Genomic DNA, 23,932 nt, shown 5'->3' on the forward strand with positions numbered 1-23,932 from the left:
CATTTTCTAAAGGAGGACAGAGCTGACTTCCACAGTTACTAACTTTCCTACAGTGAAACCTTATTGTCTCCGAGTCTGACACGTAACGTAACATAACGTAACGTAACATGATTTATCATCCTGAACTGGCTCCCACAGAAGATATCGCTTGGGTCTCTATCACTAATAGCTCTGCTACTGAAGCTGTTAGCAGTACTTTTTACACTAAAGACACTGCTTATTACTGTCTTCAAACTGAAAAAGTTGTAAGAATGATAAATAAAATCTCACCCTCGTGTCTTTTGATATCAAATACATGTATATCAACACTCGTTGATAAAAGTAGAAAAACTCCTCGGCAAGTCTCAGAGTTTTTCCACTCGTGTTGATATATTTGATATCAAAAGACACTCAGGTGAGATTCTCTGTGTAATGTAATGCAATGTAGTGTAATGTTATCGTAACGTAACATAATGCTCAAGATACACTGTAATATCATGTAATTTCTGGGCTTGATCGTAGTGCAACCAATGGCTATTATGAGTTATGTCCCTTCTATTTCCCTCGTATTGACCAATCAGATTCCACCTCTCATATCACTTCTGTCTGTCTGTATTTGCTTTCAACAAAATGGCTGCACCCAGTAAAGACAAACTGATCAATAATCATAATCTATATTGTGATAAAACAGCTCTTACTTACTTAGCGAAGTGCATCAAATCACGAGAGCAGCTTGATTAAAAACACAAAGAGATTTGGAAAATATCTGTTGATGCTGAGTCGGCGGTACACATGCTTTGCAATTCCTGCAATTGACCGAAATCTGCAAACCAGTTTACGAACCAGATTTTGATAGGAATATGCAACGACTCGCTAGTCCAGCCAAAATATAACTCCATAATGCCAGCCTAGTTCAGCAAGGGTGGAAAGTTGACTTTTATAGTCGGTTAACTCCCTTGCTTCTGGTTCGATGGCTGGTCCTAAACACATATTTTTGTGAATTTAGTAATACTTATCCTAACTAAGGCAATAACAAATTAATTGCTAGATTATCACTCCTGCCCGCCTGACGACTAAACCCCTTGACAAATTCATCTTATTTACCCGAGTGAAATGTTTAGAGCACTGTAACAAACAGCTGTCAAACAGCCATTTCATGTTTACGACATGCCATGAACTCCTCTACAACCGACTCTCAACTCTCCGTGGGTGCCTGCCTATCATCTGCTTGCTGGCAGCTGTCAAGATGGCGCTCGCTGTTTTGAAAATATGAAGGGATCTGAAAATCACGAATTGCTGATATCCTTTGAGAGAGTCAATGACTCTTATGGAAAAGTTTGCTTGTGGTGAACTTGACAAGTTAACGGAAAAATTCATAAACGCACGAGTACAGGGAAAACGAAAATAGGTTTGACACAGATACATCCAATACTACTTTTGAAATGAATGTTTATTTATTATCTTTGTCATTTGAGTCATATATTGTTCGACATCATACCAAGGTGTCCAGTCTTCAACTTGACGACTTTAAAGGAAAATTGAAAATAAAAAATAAAAAGCCTTCCTCCCTACTTTTGAAAAAAAAGGTGATGATAATCTAGCAATTAAGTTATTAGTGCCTAACCAATTTGTTTCCTTTGCTTCCCAAGCATGAGTGATGGTGATACATGTACTGACTGACCATGAACATCCGAAACCTTGACATCTTCCCTATTCCTGCTTCTATTGCGTGTGATGATATCCAGTATACTGACACATGACACATCCAGTATACAGAGATATATAAGAAAGTCAAGAAACACTGATACACAATAACACACGCTGAAACTCATTTTGCGATTGAGACCAACCAGAAATGGAGTTTGACTGTACTGGGTCTACAGCCGAGATGTGAGATGTGAGATGTGAGATGTGAGATATGTTCATTTCAGAGATGATAGATTAGTCTAACCCACCTGGTGCCTTGACATATCTGCCACAGCAGCAAGACCCTAGTGTCATGTCATGTATTCTTAATTGCAAAGGGCGGTCAGGACTAGCCTGGTGGTTAAAGCGTTTGCTCATCATGCCGAAGACCTGGGTTCGATTTCGGACATGCAAACACAAAACATACAGCAGTTGTAAATTGGCATGTGTGTGTGTTTTTATGCCATTTTATCAACATTCCAGCAATACCGCGACACAGAACACCAACAATTGGTTCCACACATTGCACATTTTGAATGAAAACTTGGGTCTGGCACGACAAGCAATTGCTTCAACCACTAGGCTCATAATCCATCACTCCAGTAATAAAAGTTGAGGAAGGCGTGAAACCGAAATGTGAAATTACTCAAGTCACAAACACTAATGTAATATTGTGTATTTTAATACTTAGTCTATAGGTTTCATGTCTAATTTGAATAACATATTCAACATAATAAGCGCCCAGGGGGCTCTCAAAATTAGAAATAGGGGGCTCTTATTAGAATCTTATTTTGGTGAAAAACAACAGGGTTAAAAGATCGTAAATTTCGTGGTTTATGCTTACAGCCAGAAACGTTTATATACGACAAGATACATTTTTCCAGAATCTAATTCCCCATAATTAAGGATGCATATAACACGTATCATACACAAATAAATAAGTCTTGTGTACATTGATCAATTGGAAGGGGTGCTAACTGGGATTGTTCACTAGCCAATATATTAGCAAATATCGCTGTGGGCTCTTATTAGAGCGGGCGCTTATTACGTCGAATACGGTACTGTGCGTGTTTGAAACTCTGAATGACCTGGCACACTAAGTTGAACCAAGTATGTCAACAAGGTTTCTGTATCACTGGTAGAAACTAACATTTTTAGTCCGCTAGTCCTCATAATGATAACATGTAGCAAAACCTTTAAAAAGGGCAAATGTCTACTAGTCCTTTTGATACCTTGACCATTTGGCAGCTTGGCAAGGACTACAAGACTAGTGTCCATTTCTACTGCTCTGTGTACTTCTGAAATCATTGAATAAAGACTGAGACAGTTATTAATACATTAACAAGAGTAGCCAGAGTTGGCATAACTACCCTCATCTTCCTGAGGCAAGGAAGATAACTGACTGTAAATGTTCCACCCCTGCCGAACTCCATAGCTATTTTGCGGCTCGATCGTAACGCCACCTGTGGCTATTACGAGTTCTATGTCACTCCTTTTGACCATAATTCTTCAACCCCTGACGAACTCGGTAGCAATTTTGTGGCTCAATCTTAACGCCACCAGTGGCTGTTACGAATTATATGTCACTCCTTTTGACCATAAATCTTCCACCCCTGACGAACTCGGTAGCAATTTTGTGGCTCAATCGTAACGCCACCAGTGGCTGTTACGAGTTATATGTCACTCCTTTTGACCATAAATCTTTCCCCCCTGCCGAACTTGGTAGCAGTTTTGCGGCTCGATCGTAACGCCACAAGAGCCTATTACGAGTTCTATGTCACTCCTTTTGACCAATCAGATGCTTTAAACAAATACAAAACGGTGGTGCCCAGTCAAGAAAATCTGATGGATAATCAAGATCTATATTGTAATCAAACGGATTTTACCCTGCAAAGTGCATCAAATCACTTGAGCAAGTTAAAAACATGAAAAGATTTGGAAAACATCTGTTGATGCCCAGGTGACGGTACACACACTTGGCAAATACTGCAGTCAACTGAAATCTGGACGGAAGTCACTATACTGTTTACGAACCAGGTATTGATTCTGTTATGCGATTTTGATGGGACTGCTTATGGACTCATTATAACTACAAAATTCCAGCCTAGCTCGGCACCGGTGGAAACTGAACTTTTATAGTCGGTAACCTCCCTTGTCTCAGGAAGATTGTCTGACCTTACACTAGAAGCATAGGTCTACTGAATAGACTGTAGAAACAACAAAGTGTACACATATTCTAATCCATTATAAGTAATGGAATCGTCTAAACTAGACAACAGGTGGAAACTGAACTTTTATTGTCAGTTACCTCCCTTGTCTCAGGAAGATGTCTGACCTCACACTAGAAGCATAGGTCTACTGAATAGACTCTAGAAACAACAAAGTGTACACATATTCTAATCCATTATAAGTAATGGAATCGTCTAAACTAGACAACAGGTGGAAACTGAACTTTTATAGTCAGTTACCTCCCTTGTCTCAGGAAGATGTCTGACCTCACACTAGAAGCATAGGTCTACTGAATAGACTGTAGAAACAACAAAGTGTACACATATTCTAATCCATTATAAGTAATGGAATCGTCTAAACTAGACAACAGGTGGAAACTGAACTTTTATAGTCAGTTACCTCCCTTGTCTCAGGAAGATGTCTGACCTCACACTAGAAGCATAGGTCTACTGAATAGACTGTAGAAACAACGAAGTGTACACATATTCTAATCCATCATAAGTAATGGAATCGTCTAAACTAGACAATGAAAAGTAGGTAGATAATCCTCACATACCATACACCCAGACATCAACAATATTGTTGATGTCATAACTCCCACACCAGTAATGGCCGACGTCACGGATTGTGACATTGGTCAAGGTCATCATTATTGTCTCTGAGGTGTTCCACTGTACGGTCATTCGTCTTTCAATACTTTCTCTGTTAAGACTTGAATTATCACGCAGGTTAAATTGGAATTGGGATTCAATTCTTACGGCTGTCTGATTGTTTGGAGGTTTTGTAAATACACATTGGACAGTCAACATGTCTCCTGTATAAATCCATTTCTCTGCTGAGTTGAGAACTTGTATTTCTGAAAACAAAGTATCCAACACAAGGTGTGAAACAGAAAAGTAAACACACACGCTGACATCTCATCCGTAACAAATGGTGTGTGTAGACAGTACTAGTATTCCCGCTGGCTTTTGAAACTGCCAGTCCTGGTGGACTGGCAACACTAAAAATTACCTGTCCCCTCCTAATTTTTGTAAGTCCCAATGTTCAACAATTAAAAAAACGTGTAAAAATTACCTGGTTTTAATTCATTCGACAAGACATCATCTCTGAAGTAACTTAGTTAGATCTACACGTCATTCACACAAAGTTCCGTCACTATTTTCTTTTTTTTGGTATTTCAAGACTAAGTCGCTACAATATTTAACCTCAAACCAAAGCAAAATGTTATTTCCTTGCACTAAAAATAGACAAAGGGAAAGCCTGAAGGTAACAGACAAGCTGACTTCATTCGAAAAATATACTTGCATGAATATCACCGATGTTTTGTTCAACAAGAAAGATTTATAAGGTACTCAATTTGCCGGTCCACAGGGACAAGCAGTCACATGAATTAGCAGTCCTTGTCAAATTTTACCTGTAAAAAACTGGTAATTACCAGTAAACGGGAACACTGGTATGTGGTCTGTTACTTGCCTCAACCCTACATCCCTGTAAGAAGTGGCCACCTGTTCTAACCATTCAGGTATCAGTTGAGGAGCAGTCCCTGTTTCATTTGTGAAATCTTTAAAGTAATTTACATAGGTACATATTTTTCTTCTTCTCTGGTGTGTTTTGAAGACATGAAACCTCCATTTCCTAACTGGTGAGTGAGTGTGAGTGAGTTTGATTTTACGCCGTTTTAGCAATATTCCAGCAATACAAGGTGTGGGACACCAGAAATGGGCTTCACACATTGTACCCGTGTCGGGAATCGAACCCGAGTCTTCGGCGTGACGAGCGAATGCTTTAACCACAAGGCTACCCGACCGCCCCACCTAACTGGTAATGAAACAATGTTTCAAAATTATTATTGCTAGGTTGCATTTTGTTTGTTTGCTTTTTAAAAGTTATTTGTTACATTAATTGCATCATAATGGAGACCAACTTAGCATTAGTCAAGTGGAAATATCAGCACCAACCACCACTCTCATTTGGTGTCAGAGGATTGACCGACTGGCCTGTCAATCATTCAGTCTGGTCTGTCAATCATTCAGTCTGGTCTGTCAATCATTCAGTCTGGTCTGTCAAACATTCAGTCTGGTCTGTCAATCATTCAGTCTGGTCTGTCAAACATTCAGTATGGTCTGTCAATCATTCAGTCTGGTCTGTCAATCATTCAGTCTGGTCTGTCAAACATTCAGTATGGTCTGTCAATCATTCAGTCTGGCCTGTCAATCATTCAGTATGGTCTGTCAATCATTCAGTTTGGTCTGTCAAACATTCAGTTTGGTCTGTCAAACATTCAGTCTGGTCTGTCAATCATTCAGTCTGGTCTGTCAATCATTCAGTCTGGTCTGTCAAACATTCAGTCTGGTCTGTCAATCATTCAGTCTGGTCTGTCAAACATTCAGTATGGTCTGTCAATCATTCAGTCTGGCCTGTCAATCATTCAGTATGGTCTGTCAATCATTCAGTTTGGTCTGTCAAACATTCAGTCTGGTCTGTCAAACATTCAGTCTGGTCTGTCAATCATTCAGTCTAGTCTGTCAATCATTTAGTTTGGCTGTTGGTGGCTGCCTCAAACAGTGTCAAATCAGGACACAATTGGATAAAATTTGTCTAATAAGAACTTTAATAAAGCCAAATAAGGGTTTTTGTGATAGTCAAATTAGGACTAAAACAAGGTCAAATTAGGACTAAAACAAGGTCAAATTAGGACTAAAACATAGTCAAATAAGGACTAAATCACAGTAAAAAAATGGGGACGCATTGTTGTAAGTAGTATTTTAGAAATTGTGTTAAATCCTGAGTTATTGTAAATACAGTGTGAATTTGAGTTTCAATTAACAGACATAAACATTTTGTAAAGTGACTTTTAAGACTTCCACAGCGTATTCTAATGATTCTAATCCTTTTGTCCATCCCCCACATTAAGCTGAAATCCCAGAATATAACTGGAACACTGTTACGCAGAAAAACTCAACTTTCTCACTCATTTTAAACTGGGTGTAGACATCGAAAGATGCAATTATGAGCTCTGTGTTCAAATCAGGCTAATCATACTAAAGTCACCTAAACACGAGCAGACGTCAACCCATAGTTACTTTACTATTGTAATGGCCGAGATATTGATGTTTCATTGTACAAAAATAACATCACTTATTTCAAAGTGTGAAGTACATCGATCGCAGTCGATAAATGATTGATCTGAAAGTTCAAATACAGTTTCGTGTCCTACATATCATGAATATTGGACCTGTTCATAGGGTAACTCAGTCCGGGCCTCAACTAGGCGAATTGTAAGGGTAATAGTCGGGGAGCTCTATTAGCAGAGCTCTGGTTCACTGCCAGCAGTGACACAGCTCCTCACAGTGACATGCAGCTGCAACCATGCAGAGTCTTACTCACAAACAACTGATTGTTAGGTTTATAAATAAGTGATAGCTGTCGTGATGCTAAATACTCTTCCCCTAGCTTAAACATTTTCTTTGTTTAGCAATTTGAATTTCTATATTATTTCAACTATCATGTAATCGGTAAATAAGAATGTAAGGGGGAAGTTGGGTGCTTTTCCATCAGTCTGCGATGTCAAACCAATCTGATTAAACAAATAAAACATGAATTCATCTGAGAAATAGTAAGTCAGTCATAAAAATTTCAAAAGTCACTGTGATGGTATTCCGAAGAAATATAGAGAAACATAAATGTTTTGGGTTAGAGGGCAAATTTCAAGATTTCTGTAATGGCCGATAATACAATGGCGACAGTGATGTGACCGGGAGTGTGATGAAGGCGATGTGTGCTGGGACGAACCTTGAAAGTCTCTGCATGTTACAGTGGCTTGATTAGACTTTCAAAACTGAGGGGCATACCAACAGGAAGGAAATTGCGGCACAGAGTCTGTACAGATAACCTTTGTATTACGGAAGTGTTGTGGGTATATGGGAGACCTCATCTCTGTCAGAAAAACATCAGGAGCATTGATCCATGCAATTGGGATACGTTGACATGCATCAACCAAGTCAGTGAGCTTGAACACCCGATCCTGTTCGTTGCCATTTACGCAGTCGTTTTTTACGGCAAGCAGGGGTTGCTGAAGACCTATTCTACCCCTGACCTTCACAGGTCTAATATACAAGTATGTAAGTGGGCATATAGATACTAAATTACATGTGATCTATTATTTATAGCAAACAATAACACAACTAACAGCTAATGAGATGCTAATTGTTTCATTCATGACATCTGGGGCAGGTGAGCTATGCCCATGGCTGACCAAACACACAGGTGTTTTTGCAAATAAGGCGATTGATTACCTGGGGCTTCAAAAAGGAGACAGACAGCTATGCTCAACCTGTGGAAATGGTGGGCTTGCGGACAAAGTTGAGCCTGTACCCACATAAAGTTACAAAATCTACATATTAGTGAGAGAGTTGGGTTTAATGCCACATTTGACAGTATTCCAGTTATATCGCGGTATGTCAGCTTAATGTGGGAGGAAAGCCCGAAGTGATGCAGGTCTCAGATGTAAACGGCAAACCGGGATTCGAACCCACAATCATAGGTTTCTGGCGTGCCCAAGGGACGCAACTCTGCACAGCGAATCATGGCGCCTTAGACGACTGGGCTGCCCGTGCCCCCGATCAATGGACAAAGAAAAAGTGAGGAGTAATGATCTCTAAAAACAATCAAATAAAAAACAGGATAAATGTGTAAATAATCACAGTAAGTTTGAGATTTGACAAGTGCTTATGTCCGCAGAAACATATCACCAGACACATTGTCAGTTCAAACGTGACCTACTTATCTGAGTCATCATCAAGGGGCTGTTCATCCAGTATTGAGCTACACAGGAAACACATTGAGCTCTTGAAAGCGAGAGCATGATTGTCCTTGAATGTCTCAGTTAGAAGTATTTTGTTATATTATGTTCCGCCCTGCACACAATGAAGTGATGGCATGAGGTGGGGTAAAATGAGGTCTACCCTCGCGTCCAAGATTATCGCACTTATATAGCGACATGCATGCAAATGTGTGTGGGGCTGCTTGTACTAGTCCAGACAAATGCATCCGAGACCTGCATCACTTTGGGCTTTTCTCCCACATTAAGTTAGTGAGTGAGTTAAGCTGACATGTCGGGATATAACTGGAATACTGTTAAAAGCAGTGTTAATCCCAACTCACTCACTCTTGGCGCTACAACTGGAAAGATATCCAGGTTCTGTTTCAGTCATTTGATATATACATTGGAGGGATAAGTAAATGTTGCTTATCTGAATGCCTCTCCCAAACATGATACACATACAAATTACAATTATTGAAAGTGGCGTGAGTGAGTGAGTTGGGTTTAATGCCGCTTTTACCAATATTCCAGTTATATCGTGGCGTGTCAGCTTAATGTGGGAGGAAAGCCCGAAGTGATGCAGGTCTCAGACGTTTATCACTTCGGTGAAACCCATGAGCACGGGTATGGTGCTGACAAACCTAGAAACATAATCGGGGAGAACCGGGATTCGAACCCACAATCATAGGTTTCTGGCGTGCCCAAGGGACGCAACTCTGCACAGCGAATCGCGGCGCCTTAGACGACTTGGCCACCCGTGCCCCAAGTGACATGAGAAATAGCGTACATTATATAACTGACATTAAAGTGATTATTGTTAAGTAAGTGTTTTATTATTGGATCCAGCACAACAACATGGCAGTATCATATAGCAAAGCCAACATCTCAGACAAAATCTCTAAATCGGCAAAGAAGATGGAATAAAACTGCACTGATTTCAAAATGTGAATTACCATTTAAAATTGAATTCAGATCGTAGCCCTTTTACGAAATAATACATATTTTGCCTTAATGTACTGTTTAAGAGACACCTAAGAAAGAAATGAAGTGCATATCAGTCATTTGATCCCTACAACAAGCATGGCACCACCTGTGTATGTACCACACGAGAACATACAGTTCATGAAACCCCCGGAGGAGGGTTATCAGATCATGAGAGTGAAAGATCTACATAAAAAGTTAATTCAGATTGACATCTTCATTGTACGAAATAGAAGTAAAACAAATATTGCTACCTTGATATACTCACCACCAAAAGAAAGGCGACCAATAGAAACATATAGAGAAGTATGTACATTAAGACGAGATGTTTCCAATGTGTCTAACTTGTTGACCAATATACTCGGGTTGGGTGGGTCCTCAGCAGGACCCGGGTACCCACAGGACTACCCGGATCCGTGGTTAGTCATGTGATGTATCGTTTAATGACAATAACAAAAAGAATTGCATGGTTACACTACAAGTCACTAATGTTCCCATTTCTTTCTGACTATGCACACATTCCTCCTGACTTTTACACGTTTGAATAAAGACTTCAGCAAAATGAGATCGTTTTGTACCATATCTAAAAATACTTTTTGCCAGGGCTCCAGTAAAACAATTTCCAATTGAACGTTTTGTACCCAACTTGAGACCAACAGTTGGTACCCGGGTAGGGTCGGGTAATAGGGGGTGGGGTACCCGGGTAATAGGGGGTGGGGTACCCGGGTAATAGGGGGTGGGGTACCCGGGTAATAGGGGGACAGGTACCCAGGTAATAGGGGGACAGGTACCCGGGTAGGGTCAGGTAATAGGGGGTCGGGTACCCGGGTAATAGGGGGTCGGGTACCCGGGTAGTATATTTCTTCTTCTCCTATCCCTAATTGATTCTCTCATTTACTAATATCCAGCCATTCTTGTTGGTTATTTGCTGAAGAGACACATTTGATGGGTAAAAGATATCTGCAGGTGTGAGTGAGTCGGTGAGTCGGTGAGTCCGTGAGTCAGAACTGCCTATCAGAGCATGAGAGCTGCCCCCTGGAATTGGCAGCACCGCGTGTTTGAGCACGTCACACGGACAAGCCAAGCATTGAGGCTTCAATCAATAAAGTATCAATCATCTCACTGCAAGAGTGTTACCTCTTTGCTATGCAACCTGTGTCATGCTGCAAACATGCAACAATGAACATGCACTTTTTATGCATATGCTTCACATGCATACATGCACGCAATGGTTCTCCTAGATAAACACTTTGTCCCATTCCTAAATATCATCCATGAACACATTGAAAACAATATGTCAGTTTTCATTCCAAAAACTCAAAAATTTAAAACAATATGTCAGTTTTGATTCCAAAAACTCAAAAATTTAAAGATTAAAATCTTAAATTTATTGTTATTAGTTTGCAATAATGCTTTAAATTTCTCTACAATATACATCCTAATTGAGTCATGAGAATCAAAAAAGAATTATGAATCTTCATAAATATTATGACAAAAAGACCTCAAGAATAGATCAAACATGTTTTTGGTGGGTTTTTTTGTCAAACAGATTTTTGGTAAATCTACCAGAAGGGCTTCTAACGAGACATTGATTAAATTGATGAAACAGATCACTATTTAAAGAATTAAAGTCATGTTCTTTCTCTGCATGAGATATGATTTAGAATCGGACAGATTATATGCTATATAAATTAAATGAATCAAAAGAAAAAAAAATTTAATGAGAACACTTGATAACTTTCATGATTATTTCTGAACATTTTCCTCGTTGCTGTTATTATCAGTGTTCGAAATACCTGCCTGCCCGACCGTCCGAGACGGGTTGATTTCAACTCGGGCTGCCAGATTTTCAAATCCCCCTGCCCGACGGTCGGGTTATATTTCATATGTGAAAATATTCAAAATATTTCCCCATGATAAGCATTAATTCACATGTAAAGATGAATGATAAAATGTAACCAAAAAGAAACCCCGTTAGCTTATCCTGAGAAACACGATTATAGTGGGCAGGCAGGTTTTGGTCAGGGCTGGCAAGTATTTCAGCTAGCCAGTCCTGTGGTCTGGCTGAAATTTTTGGGAGTTTCATACCCTGTTATTATCTTATGTGTTATGATAACATTACTTTGTTGCTGTTATGATAGTATTGTACCAAGTTGAATATGAATTCTCTTATCTTGCAAATTATTTCCTCTGATTTAAAAAAAATGAAATGTGATTAAAGGAAAACATAACAGAGGCTAAATAGCCTATACAGATAGCTGATGTGCTAATAAAGCAGAAAAATACCAACACCGACCTATTTCAGAGAATTCTATGTCATACCATTGGAAATTTGAACATTGACAAAAAGTTCAATTGTGTCACTGTGTTTCAGAGGTACATTGTACACACCAATTGTCAAGATATTCGACCATGTTTTACAAACTTAATTCAGATTGTGCTAACTGATATTTTCTTAGAGATGTGTGCTGATATTGTTTTCATTCATTGTACAAATCTGTAAAATCAGTCAATGCTTAAAAAGTGATTCACTTAGGCAATTAATAATTCCTAAATATTTCAGTTATTTTATAAATTGACAGATTGACTAAAGACTACTTTAAATTCAAAAAGGCTTATAAACATCACATTAGATGGGTCCATCACTTGCCCAGTACCTATTGATCTCTCATTAAAGAGGAATGTTGGGATAATCCCTACACAATGGGCATGCAGGGTATAGTCCGTTCCACATTACATACTGTGAAATACTCTAATATTTAGTGAATGAGTTGGGTTTAACGCCATTTTTAGCATGTCAGCTTAATGTTGGAGGAAAGCCTGAATCGATGCAGGTCTCAGACGTTTACCACTTTGGGGAAACCCACGAGCACGGGTATGGTGCTGACAAACCTAGAAACATAATCGGGGTGATGTGGGATTCGAACCCACAATCATAGGTTTCAAACACATGACAGGCAAACACAGGCAATTGTTGGAGGGGTTAAAAGATAAAAAAGACATATTCCAGCATTAAATCACTTTTTCTTCGAAGGTGTACCAGTCGTGGATGTTGATAGTGTGAAACATTCTCTGATTGGACTATTGATGTGCAATAATCAAATCATATATAGCACAGGAAAGTGGGCTTGATGTGGCAAGGGTGGAAACAAGATTTGATAAAAAGGCTAGTGGATGCTCTTGCCTCAGGAAGATGACTCTATACTTAGCCCTCTGTACACATATAGACTATAACGCCATGACCATCCAGGCAGTACAGTTAATCCCTATTAATTTGTGCTGAGTGTAGGTGAGATAAACCCCATTAGACTAATTATGCTCATCTTCCCGAGGCAAGGGAGTTAACTGACTTTAAAAGTCCAGTTTCCACCCTTGACCGAACTAGGCTGGAATTCCTGGGCTCGACCGTAGTGCCACCAGTGGCTATTACCAATTGTGTCCCTTCTGTACCTCTCCTATGGACCAATCAGATTCCACCTCTCGTATCACTTGCATTTGCTTCAGACCAAATGGTGGCGCCGAGTCAAAACGATATGATCGATAATAAAGATCTATATTGTGATAAAACGAGTCTTACATAGCGAAGTGCATCAAAATCCGAAATCTGCACGACAGTTTACGAACCGGATTTCGATTTCGTTGCGCGATTTTGATTGGACTATGCATAGACTCGTTAGTCCAGCAAAAATGTAACTCCATAATACCACCCTAGTTCGGCAAGGGTGGAAACTGGACTTTTATAGTCAGTTAACTCCCTTGCCCCGGGAAGATGAATAATGCTTGGATTGGAAGACCCCCAATTCACCACACCCAAAGAAAAAAATATAATATACATATATACATTGACTTTCGTTTCCTGTTAATCCAATCTGACACTGTGTGAAATTTTATCATCAAAACATTTGGACTTAGTTCTCATAGTACAATAAATGGTCAGGTTTTCAGTCAATTTATGAAAGTGACAATTACAGTAATTTTACACATTGACTGATATTTCACATTGACTGATATTACACATTGACTGATTTCACATTGACTGATATTACACATTGACTGATTTCACATTGACTGATATTACACATTGACTGATATTACACATTGACTGATTTTACACATTGACTGATATTACACATTGACTGATATTACACAGTGACTGATATTACACAGTGACTGATATTACAAATTGAGTTTACATTATTTTATAAAGTTGAATACAACAAATCATACCTTATGCAAAGGTGTAAACCAACGGTTATAATCGGTTATAACGAACTCAAAGGGACCACTAATTTAGGTTCATTATTATACACAGCATAAGGTTGAGACAAAAAAACAGTTTGTTATATCCGTGAGTTTGTTATAAGCGTGTTCATCATAAACATAGTTTACCTCTATAGTAAAATGTGGATTTGCCGTGGTTGTTAATAAGTGGGTCTCGCACAATTAAATTCACACAAACACCATCTTTCTTCATTTAGAGAGTTAGGTATTCCTAAAATTTGTACAATTACTTTCCAAAGAACAAGGATGGGGTTTGTGTGAATTCTTTGAAAAAGTAAAATACTCTTATAACCAACTAGCTGGCATGCATAATAGCGGCACACAACAGATTGGTGGCAAATTATATAGAAATACTTCAAAAGTGAAATCCTTTTATACTTCGGGTGCAGGGGACTTATGAGAGACGAGAAACACCAAATTAAAACAGAGGCCCTACAAATGAGAGTACACTTGGATGCAGGGTCGGTGTATGGAATACAAGGAAGCACCAGGCAACCAATGTCTACAGTGTCAGACTTGAACAGATAAACATGCAGAGTCCTTACCAGTTTCTGTTGTGTGTACCTGGTCAGTGACCACAACGATGATGACCACGATGACAACGATAACAATGATTGCAACCTTTTTCATCTTCCTGAGCTTGGTCTAGAACTGAACAGGTTCTGATGCCCTTGTTCATTCTGTAACAGAGACGTACAACATTATGCTTCATTCTGTAAGACAGATGTACAACATTATGCTTCATTCTGTAACAGAGACATACAACATTGTGATTCATCCTGTAACAGAGACATACAACATTGTGATTCATCCTGTAACAGAGACATAAAACATTGTGATTCATCCTGTAACAGAGACATACAACATTGTGATTCATCCTGTAACAGACATACAACATTATGCTTCATTCCGTATTATACATACAACATTATGCTTCATTCTGAAACAGAAACTTACAACATTGTGATTCATTCTGTAACAGACATACAACATTGTGATTCATCCTGCAACATAGACATACAACATTGTGATTCATTCTGTAATAGAGACATACAACATTGTGATTCATACTGTAACAGACATAAAACATTGTGCTTCATTCTGTAACAGAACTACAACATATTGCGTCATTCTTGTACAGACATACAACATTGTGATTCATACTGTAACAGAGACATACAACATTGTGCTTCATTCTGTAACAGAGACATACAACATTGTGTTTCATTCTGTAACAGAGACATACAACATTGTGATTCATTCTGTAACAGACATACAACATTGTGATTCATTCTGTAACAGAGACATACAACATTGTGATTCATTCTGTAACAGAGACATACAACATTGTGATTCATTCTGTAACAGACATACAACATTGTGATTCATTCTGTAACAGAGACATACAACATTGTGATTCACCCTGTAACAGAGACATACAACATTATGCTTCATTCTGTAACAGAGACATACAACATTGTGATTCATTCTGTAACAGAGACATACAACATTGTGATTCATTCTGTAACAGAGGCATACAACATTGTGTTTCATTCTGTAACAGAGACATACAACATTGTGTTTCATCCTATAACAGAGACATACAACATTGTGATTAATTCTGTAACAGAGACATACAACATTGTGATTCATTCTGTAACAGAGACATACAACATTGTGATTCATTCTGTAACAGACATACAACATTGTGATTCATTCTGTAACAGAGACATACAACATTGTGATTCATCCTATAACAGAGACATACAACATTGTGATTCATTCTGTAACAGAGACATACAACATTGTGTTTCATCCTATAACAGAGACATACAACATTGTGATTCATTCTGTAACAGAGACATACAACATTGTGATTCATTCTGTAACAGAGACATACAACATTGTGATTCATTCTGTAACAGAGACATACAACATTGTGTTTCATTCTGTAACAGAGGCATACAACATTGTGATTCATTCTGTAACAGAGGCATACAACATTGTGTTTCATTCTGTAACAGAGACATACAACATTATGCTTCATTCTGTAACAGAGACATACAACATTGTGTTTCATTCTGTAACAGAGACATACAACATTGTGTTTCATTCTGTAACAGAGGCATACAACATTGTGATTCATTCTGTAACAGAGACATACAACATTGTGATTCATTCTGTAACAGAGACATACAACATTATGATTCATTCTGTAACAGAGACATACAACATTATGCTTCATTCTGTAACAGAGACATACAACATTGTGATTCATTCTGTAACAGAGACATACAACATTGTGTTTCATTCTGTAACAGAGACATACAACATTGTGATTCATCCTGTAACAGAGACATACAACATTGTGCTTCATTCTGTAACAGAGGCATACAACATTGTGTTTCATTCTGTAACAGACATACAACATTGTGATTCATTCTGTAACAGAGACATACAACATTGTGCTTCATTCTGTAACAGACATACAACATTGTGATTCATACTGTAACATACATACAACATTGTGATTCATTCTGTAACAGAACTACAACATATTGCGTCATTCTGGTACAGACATGAATACATAATGCCCCCCCACCATGGTTTATGGTGACGGCCTGTAATGATACAAACGAAAAGTCTATGTGTATTATACACGACAGTTATATTTTCCAAAATATAATTGCCCATAATTAAGGGTGCATATAACACACGAGTGGGTATTTTCCTCCGAATAAATAATTCTTGTGTACATTGATCAATTGGAAGGGGTGCTAATTGGGATTGTTCACTAGCCAATATATCAGCAAATATCGCTGTGGGTGCTTATTAGAGCAGGGCACTTATTACGTCGACACGGTGTTTATAGTGTCCCCTGCCGTGATATGACAGAAATATTGAAAAACGCAGCATAAAACCCTAATCATGGGTAGATGTGATTAGTTGTAACTGCCCCAGTGCTTATTTGGGGCAAGCTCTTAATACAAAACCATCTTAATCAAGACCTGGGCATCTTAATGGAAACAGCCAATTAATTGAGGAATTATGGTAGGCTTGTGCAAGGTTATATCATTGTGCATGTAATCTTAGGAGGTGAGAGTTGAGCAGGTGCAGCTCTCTCTGCTGTGAAGTAGGCACAGTGTTTTATCTTGCTCCCCACTGTGATATAGAACAACCTTGAAATATAATGTGGGACCTGTTGGTGACATGAACTTGTTTACTGAAGCAAGTCTATCTGAGTCACCTTCTCATGCTATTCAATAAAGCCTCTGGATATAAACGGCATCTGTTGGGGTAATAGAGGCATAAATATTAGAGCTGGGACAATACACCAACTGTGAGTTCCCATATGTATCACGATACCTTGCTCACGAACCGATACGTATCGTGATACTTGCATGTGGTGTGTAAGCCATCTTTTTCATAGACAGGATTGAAAAATACCTGGCACACTAATGATTAACAGTTGGCAGTGTCCGATATGGCACAATGGCAGAAAATATTTATGTTTTCACTACTCATTTTCACTATTAAGTAGTGTTTGGTGTAACACTTATTCAAGAAAACGTTTAAAGTAAGAATCGATACTTTTCACTTAGTGTGCCACTGTGATTGATACTTGTATCGGGAAGTAAAAAATCGCGATCCACTGATGCATCGGTGAATCGTCCCACCAGTAATATATATGCAAATACAAAAGGTCAGGTAGGTACTATACTTTCAGTGTTTACAAACAAACATGGCGCTGCCCTTGTTTATTGGCAATTGAGTCAAATTAACCATCGGAGATCCTGACAAATTACTGACATAATTGTTATCATTATCGTTTTAGCAACATTGGAGAGATATATTGCAAAACAGCATAAGTTTTCATATCTGAGCTTGAAGATGTCTGCAGTCTTTTCTCCACTTCAAAACAGTTAAGCCTAAGTATAAATGTTAGTAACGTTAACTTGTTTCATTTTGTCGTTGTGCGGACATCAGCCTTCATTTCATAACGTTATAACAGGTCAGGCAGACTCTTAACAAACATGATGTCTCATGGACTAGAATAGCTTCCCTTTGATAAAGGGCAATCACTCTACGGGTAGATGGATTGCCACAATTAAAGCAAGTAGAAACATTATGACGTATGCATAATGTCTCTTTGCCTAAATGGTAATTATTCCACTGTCTGTAAGAACAGGTTTCAGTTAGAACTTAATTGACTGTTGTCAATGTCCAACTGACCAATCACTGACCTTCTGAGGTAATATATATATATTGATATGTGCATTCCAGGAGGTGAGGTAAAATGGGGTTTAATGTCGCGTCCAAGATTATTGCACTTATATAGGGACGTGCATGTACGTGTGTGTGTTTGTGTGGCTGCTTGTACTAGTCCGGACTGATGCCGATTTATAGTGCTAGCTCACTGAGATACCATGCCGCAGTTTAACATGAATATCCCACTCAGACACAGTATACTGACTCCGAGCCGACCAGTCCTTGTTTTAGCCCCTTAATTCCGAGCGCCAGACAGGGTAACAACAAGTACAATCTTTTAACGTCCTTTGGTATGATGCAGCCGGGGATTGAACCACGGACCTTCCGCTCTCCGGGCGGATGCTCTACCACTAGACCACGGAGGCGGTCTGCATTCCAGTAAAGTCTGTGGGGCGGTCGGGTAGCCTAGTGGTTTAAGCATTCACTCGTCACACCGAAGACCCGGGTTCGAATCCCATGGGTACAGTGTGTGAAACCCATTTTTGGTGTCCCCTGTTGCCATATATATTGCTGGAATATTGCTAAAAGCGGCGTAAAACCCTACTCACTCACTCAGGAAAACTTGTTATGTTTAGGTATCAAATGAAAGAGATGGGAACAGGTATTTCGACTACAGAATTTAAGAAATTATGTTATAATATATCATAAGGAGGTTATCGTGTTTGTGTGTTTTGGGGCTGAGACGCATCCAAAGTTATTACCCACGTACCCGATGCCCCTGTTACCCAACCCTACCCGGGTACCCACTGCAGGTCTCATGAGTTGGGTACAAAATGTCCAATTAGGAATTGTGTTACTGGAGCACTGGCAAGAGTGAGTGAGTGAGTTGGGATTAACGCCGCTTTTAACATTATTCCAGTTATATCACGGCGTGTCAGCTTAATGTGGGAGGAAAGCCCGAAGTGATGCAGGTCGCAGACGTTTACCACTTTAGTGAAACCCACGAGCACGGGTATGGTGCTGACAAACCTAGAAACATAATCGGGGCGAACCGGGATTCGAACCCACAATCATAGGTTTCTGGCATGCCAAAGGGTCGCAACTCTTCACAGCGAATCGCGGTGCCTTAGACGACTGGGCCACCCGTGCCCCGTAGCACTGGCAAGAACTATTTAGATACACGTATAAAACTATCTGATCATTCATACACTCAAACTGATTGAAGCTTTATCTTTCCCCATACATGTAAAATGAATGCATGTGTAGCGGCCATAAAATTTCCGAGTCCCGTGATGGGATTCGAACCAGGGACAGCGTTAGAAATTGGCACTAGTCCTGTAGTGCTTACCAAACTGCCCAATAGTAAAGGTATCCTAAGGACTAGTAGAAATTGGCCCGTTTTAAGGGTTTTGCTGTATGTTATCATTATACGGACTAGTGGACAAATTTTTGTTTCTAACCCTGAGGGATCTTCGCATCCGAGGTCAGACATCTTGTCCACATGACCAAAGAGCTTAACCCCCGTCAGCAAACTGACAAGGTAATGATGTGATGTCTGAGATGACTCCACACCCTGCACACACGCATATTCAGAAACTGAGAAAGATATAAATTTTACTTTAGCAACTTGTAGTGTAAAAATGGAGGTTTGTTTTGTTATTGTCATTATCAATATATCACTTGACTAACCTAAGTTCGGGTTAACTGTATCGTCACCGAGTAAATATATCCTGTATTACGAATAAACACTGTAGGAAATAGCTTGCCAAGGTTTGCTTCGTGCAGTGTTAATTCCTAATGCAGGATATTCACCAGCTCAAAATACATACACATGATAAAGTCTACACATGTGTCAAGGGTCAACATACCTCAAATAAATATTTTGATTACCATTAATCAGACGACAACATGCCGCCTGCTTCATAGCGAAGTAAGTGCACGCCACAGAAGATCAATATCGAGTTCCTGTGGTGCACGCGCGTGCTTTTGTGCATGAGCTTGTGGCACGGGTCAGTGTTTCTGACGTTGTCATGCTCCAAATATAGGGGACACTGAACAAGATAACGTAACTAAACTAACATACCGGTATCCTGTTTATCTAATACTGAGAACAACATGTCACTTCCAGAAATTGTGACGTAAGACACCATATCTAGTGAATGGCCTCAGCCCGGGTTAAAACTCCAAACACTGTTGTGTGTCAATGACAGATCTCCGCAAATCAGTGATTTCCACACCGTAACAGAATCGTATCACGGTGAACGAAGAGACACTAACATATCTGGGTGGAATGTTACAGTATTATTTGTACATGTCAACTCACATAAGTGTATTAATATTCAACTCACCTAGAAATTGTGTTAGACACACTCAGTATACCATAATATCGCGTGACCATAGTTCGACTTGCTCGGCGCCATTGCTGTCCCGTCGCTACCTATTGGCGCGGTTACGAGTTCAGAAAAGGGGAATTCCCTGATTCTATTTTTAAGCTTGATGATTCAACTGCTGTCATTATACTTTACATATCAAATATCAAGATGTATTTACTTGACTGGAAGGATTCAATCTAGGACCCTGTTAAACCGGACAAGTCTTTTCAAATCATTACCATCGTGATAAACGAGTCATGGTAACAGGGCCACATCCTGTCTCCACCAGCATTTGGCCGGAATGCGTTGTGTCCGGATTTACGAGGCCCGTTGCAATGAGGTTGAACAGTGGCGAGGGGTTTGGGGATAACAAGGGTCCGGACATCACATTTCCCAATGCCTTTGATTGAATAAGTAAAATAACATCTTTATCATAAGATAAGATAAAGAAAAATGGTTGTTTCAGTAATCAAAGCATGCATGTGTAAACGTTGTCCATGTGATGATATAAAAGTTATCACATGCCTCATGAATACACACAACAGCTTATCGCATAGCATAGCATGTGGAGTGGGCGAAACAAACCACCAACCCCCCCCCCCCCCCCCCCCCCGCCAAGCTCGTCCTTATTCATACATATTGTTAAAACCGGAAATCCTTCATAAGTCGTTAACATGTCTGCGTGGCCTCGACATGCGCGAGCCTTTTGATATGAAATATATCGTCATAAGTTGATAAAATTGAAAAAACTCCAAGGCTTGCCGGGGAGCTTTTACACTTTTATCAACGAGTGTTGATATATTTGACATCAAAAGACACGAGGGTGAGATTTTATTTATCATCCATCATCATTAGACAGTAATAAGCAGTGTCTAAGCTTCAGTCGCCAAGCCATTAGCGATGTCATTTGATTGTGACGTCATGGTGACAATGGTGAGCGAGTTGGCTTGTCACATATTTTACCAGTTTTTCAGCTGAATCAACACGGGAATTGCACCGCCAGTTGAGTCACCTTAGACAATACCGCCCCCGTATAGATACACAGATCAATCAAATAAACATATGTGATTTCATGTTCATAACTCGTAGGAGAATTTAATTATTTTCATCAGAGTCACTGAGTAGGGATTGTGATACACCACTTCAACATCAGTCAAGCAATATCATGGCCGTGGACACTAGAAATGACCCGGAATTGAACAGGGGGAAAGTTTCCGATAGTACTTGCGAACGCCTAAATAACTTTCGCCCATCTCATCTGATGATTTAAGGCCACATCAAGTGATGGTTTCATGTACCAGGAATATTTTTGTCGAAACTGTCGGGATTTCGTCTACATCAAACCTTTAACTCGGAATTTCCTTCCCTTTAACATAATGTCAAGACTCCCCCATAATGTAACCAGCAACTGATATATGCCAATAGCTTTCTACGAGGCTTCATTATCAGTTAGTACCCGTGAAGATCCGGAGTAGAATAGGTCTTCAGCAAGCCATGCATGCCATAAAAGGCGACTATGTTTGTCGTAAGAGGCGACTTACGGGATCGGGTGGTCAGGTGCGCTGACTTGGTTGATACATGTCATCGTATCCCAATTGCCTGTACCGATGCTCATGATGTCAATCAATGGATTGTCTGGTCCAGACTCGATTATTTACAGACCACCGCCATATAGCTGGAATATTGCTGAGCGCGGCGCTAAACAAAACCTGTGAAACTATCGTATTGCTGAGCGCGGCGCTAAACAACAAACAAAACCTTATTACTAACATGTAGCATATTCAACGATCAGAAGCCGAGCCTCCATTAGCTGTTGGCTGAAACCAAACTGGTCAAATATGAAGACCAGGGCCCACTTGCACAAAGCGATCTTAGCGCTAAGATGATCGTAACTCCCATACTTTAGCATATGCTTACAATAGTCTTAGCGCTAAGATCGCTTTGTGCAAGTGGGACCAGGTCTCTAATTCGTGCCGGCTGGAGTAAAACGATTCATAATCTAGTTCTGATTAATTTTCTTTTTAAAAATGTTCATTTCGCGTTGGTCTGTCTAATGATCAAACAACTCCTTGTATAATTTATATACTGCAGTTCTGATAACTTGTCCTATGCATATATGGATTAAATATAAAGACATACAAACATTATTTAAATCAGTAACTTTAGTACTGGTACTTTGATAGACGCTATCCCGCAATATGTTTAAGAGACAATTATACAGATCGAGTCATCTATTATATTTAAACAATAAATGTGTGTTACAAATTGCAATAGGTACTTCACACATACATTTTTAAATTGATAGAAATATGTGTGATATCACTTGTTTTCCATAAGTCAAGTACGTGAGAGGCAAAAGCAGGTGGTAGGTCATTGTAACCATCCACCAAAGTGTACGGAAGCCTTTTAGGGTCATTGTATTTTTATTTCTTTTCTTGAAATTTCAAGACAATGAGCAACCTCGGAATGAGTTAGTATCTTGAAATGTCAAGTTAATATCTTGAAATTTCAACTTAATATCATGAAATTTCAACTTATCATCTTGAAATTTCAAGATCATTATCTTGAAATTTCAACTTCGTATGTATCTTGAAATTTGATTTTATATCTTGACATTTCAACATAACATCTTGAAATTTCAAGAAAAACAAAACAAATGGCCTTAAAAGGCTTCCGTATAAAACATGATGCAAAATAATAATAATATAAAACAACATCTGCCACCTTGAACACTTGCGTCTACTAGTTAACATTTCAAATTCGATGTCCAGCGTCAACAACGTTAAACCAACGTGCAACCAAGTAACCTCAACTTCTTAAGCCTCACTTACCTCCACCAAAGCCCCAAACTGCTGTGAAACTCTCGTAGTGTGGGGTGTACATATATTTATTCGTCGCGGAAATAATTCGAACACCAATAGAAATGAAGCCAACATGTCGATTATGTTAAAGTTTTCTTCATTATTCACAGCATATCTCTTTGGAAATCAATTTCCATATAATACATAAACTGATTTACAGACAGACGTCACATTGTGCTGGGATATTGATGAATGCGGCGTTAAGCATATAACTTTATTCCCTGAGAGGTAGACAACCCTTACCATAAAGGGAAAATGATACCGCATTGATATTTATTAATTTCGAAACATTATAATCAATTGCACGTGCGAGTTAAACTTGATATCACACGTTATCTCAATAAAATGTAAACCCTAAAGGTAGTCTCAAAGTATGAACAACCAGTTTTAGGAGAAAAATCGAAAAAATATCGCGTAGTTTGGAAAACTGTCATGCTCAAAGGGTAGCGAGTGAGTTGGACTTAACGCCGCTTTTAACAGTATTCCAGTTATATCGCGGCGTGTCAGCTTAA

General features: G+C 39.2%; 1 protein-coding gene across 3 annotated transcripts in view; it reads right to left on the reverse strand.

Annotated features, from left to right (window-relative positions):
- Positions 1–20,634, reverse strand: part of LOC124114812 — a 65,677-nt gene extending 45,043 nt beyond the window's left edge. For 2 of the 3 annotated variants that reach the window (XM_046475592.1, XM_046475591.1), the window contains exons 1-2: positions 20,536–20,634; positions 14,524–14,658 (exon numbers count right to left, since the gene is read on the reverse strand). In XM_046475592.1, coding sequence (XP_046331548.1) covers positions 14,524–14,608 — 85 coding nt within the window. In that variant the 5' untranslated portion in view covers positions 14,609–14,658; positions 20,536–20,634. Of the gene's footprint in view, positions 1–4,450; positions 4,751–14,523; positions 14,659–20,535 lie in introns of all 3 variants that reach the window. The other variant, XM_048399948.1, reaches the window with a different exon arrangement.
- Between the last annotated feature and the right edge of the window lie 3,298 nt (positions 20,635–23,932).

Source organism: Haliotis rufescens, unplaced genomic scaffold, assembly GCF_023055435.1.
Source record: "Haliotis rufescens isolate VD_foot unplaced genomic scaffold, xgHalRufe1.0.p SCAF_2, whole genome shotgun sequence".
Classification (NCBI taxonomy): Eukaryota; Metazoa; Mollusca; class Gastropoda; order Lepetellida; family Haliotidae; genus Haliotis; species Haliotis rufescens.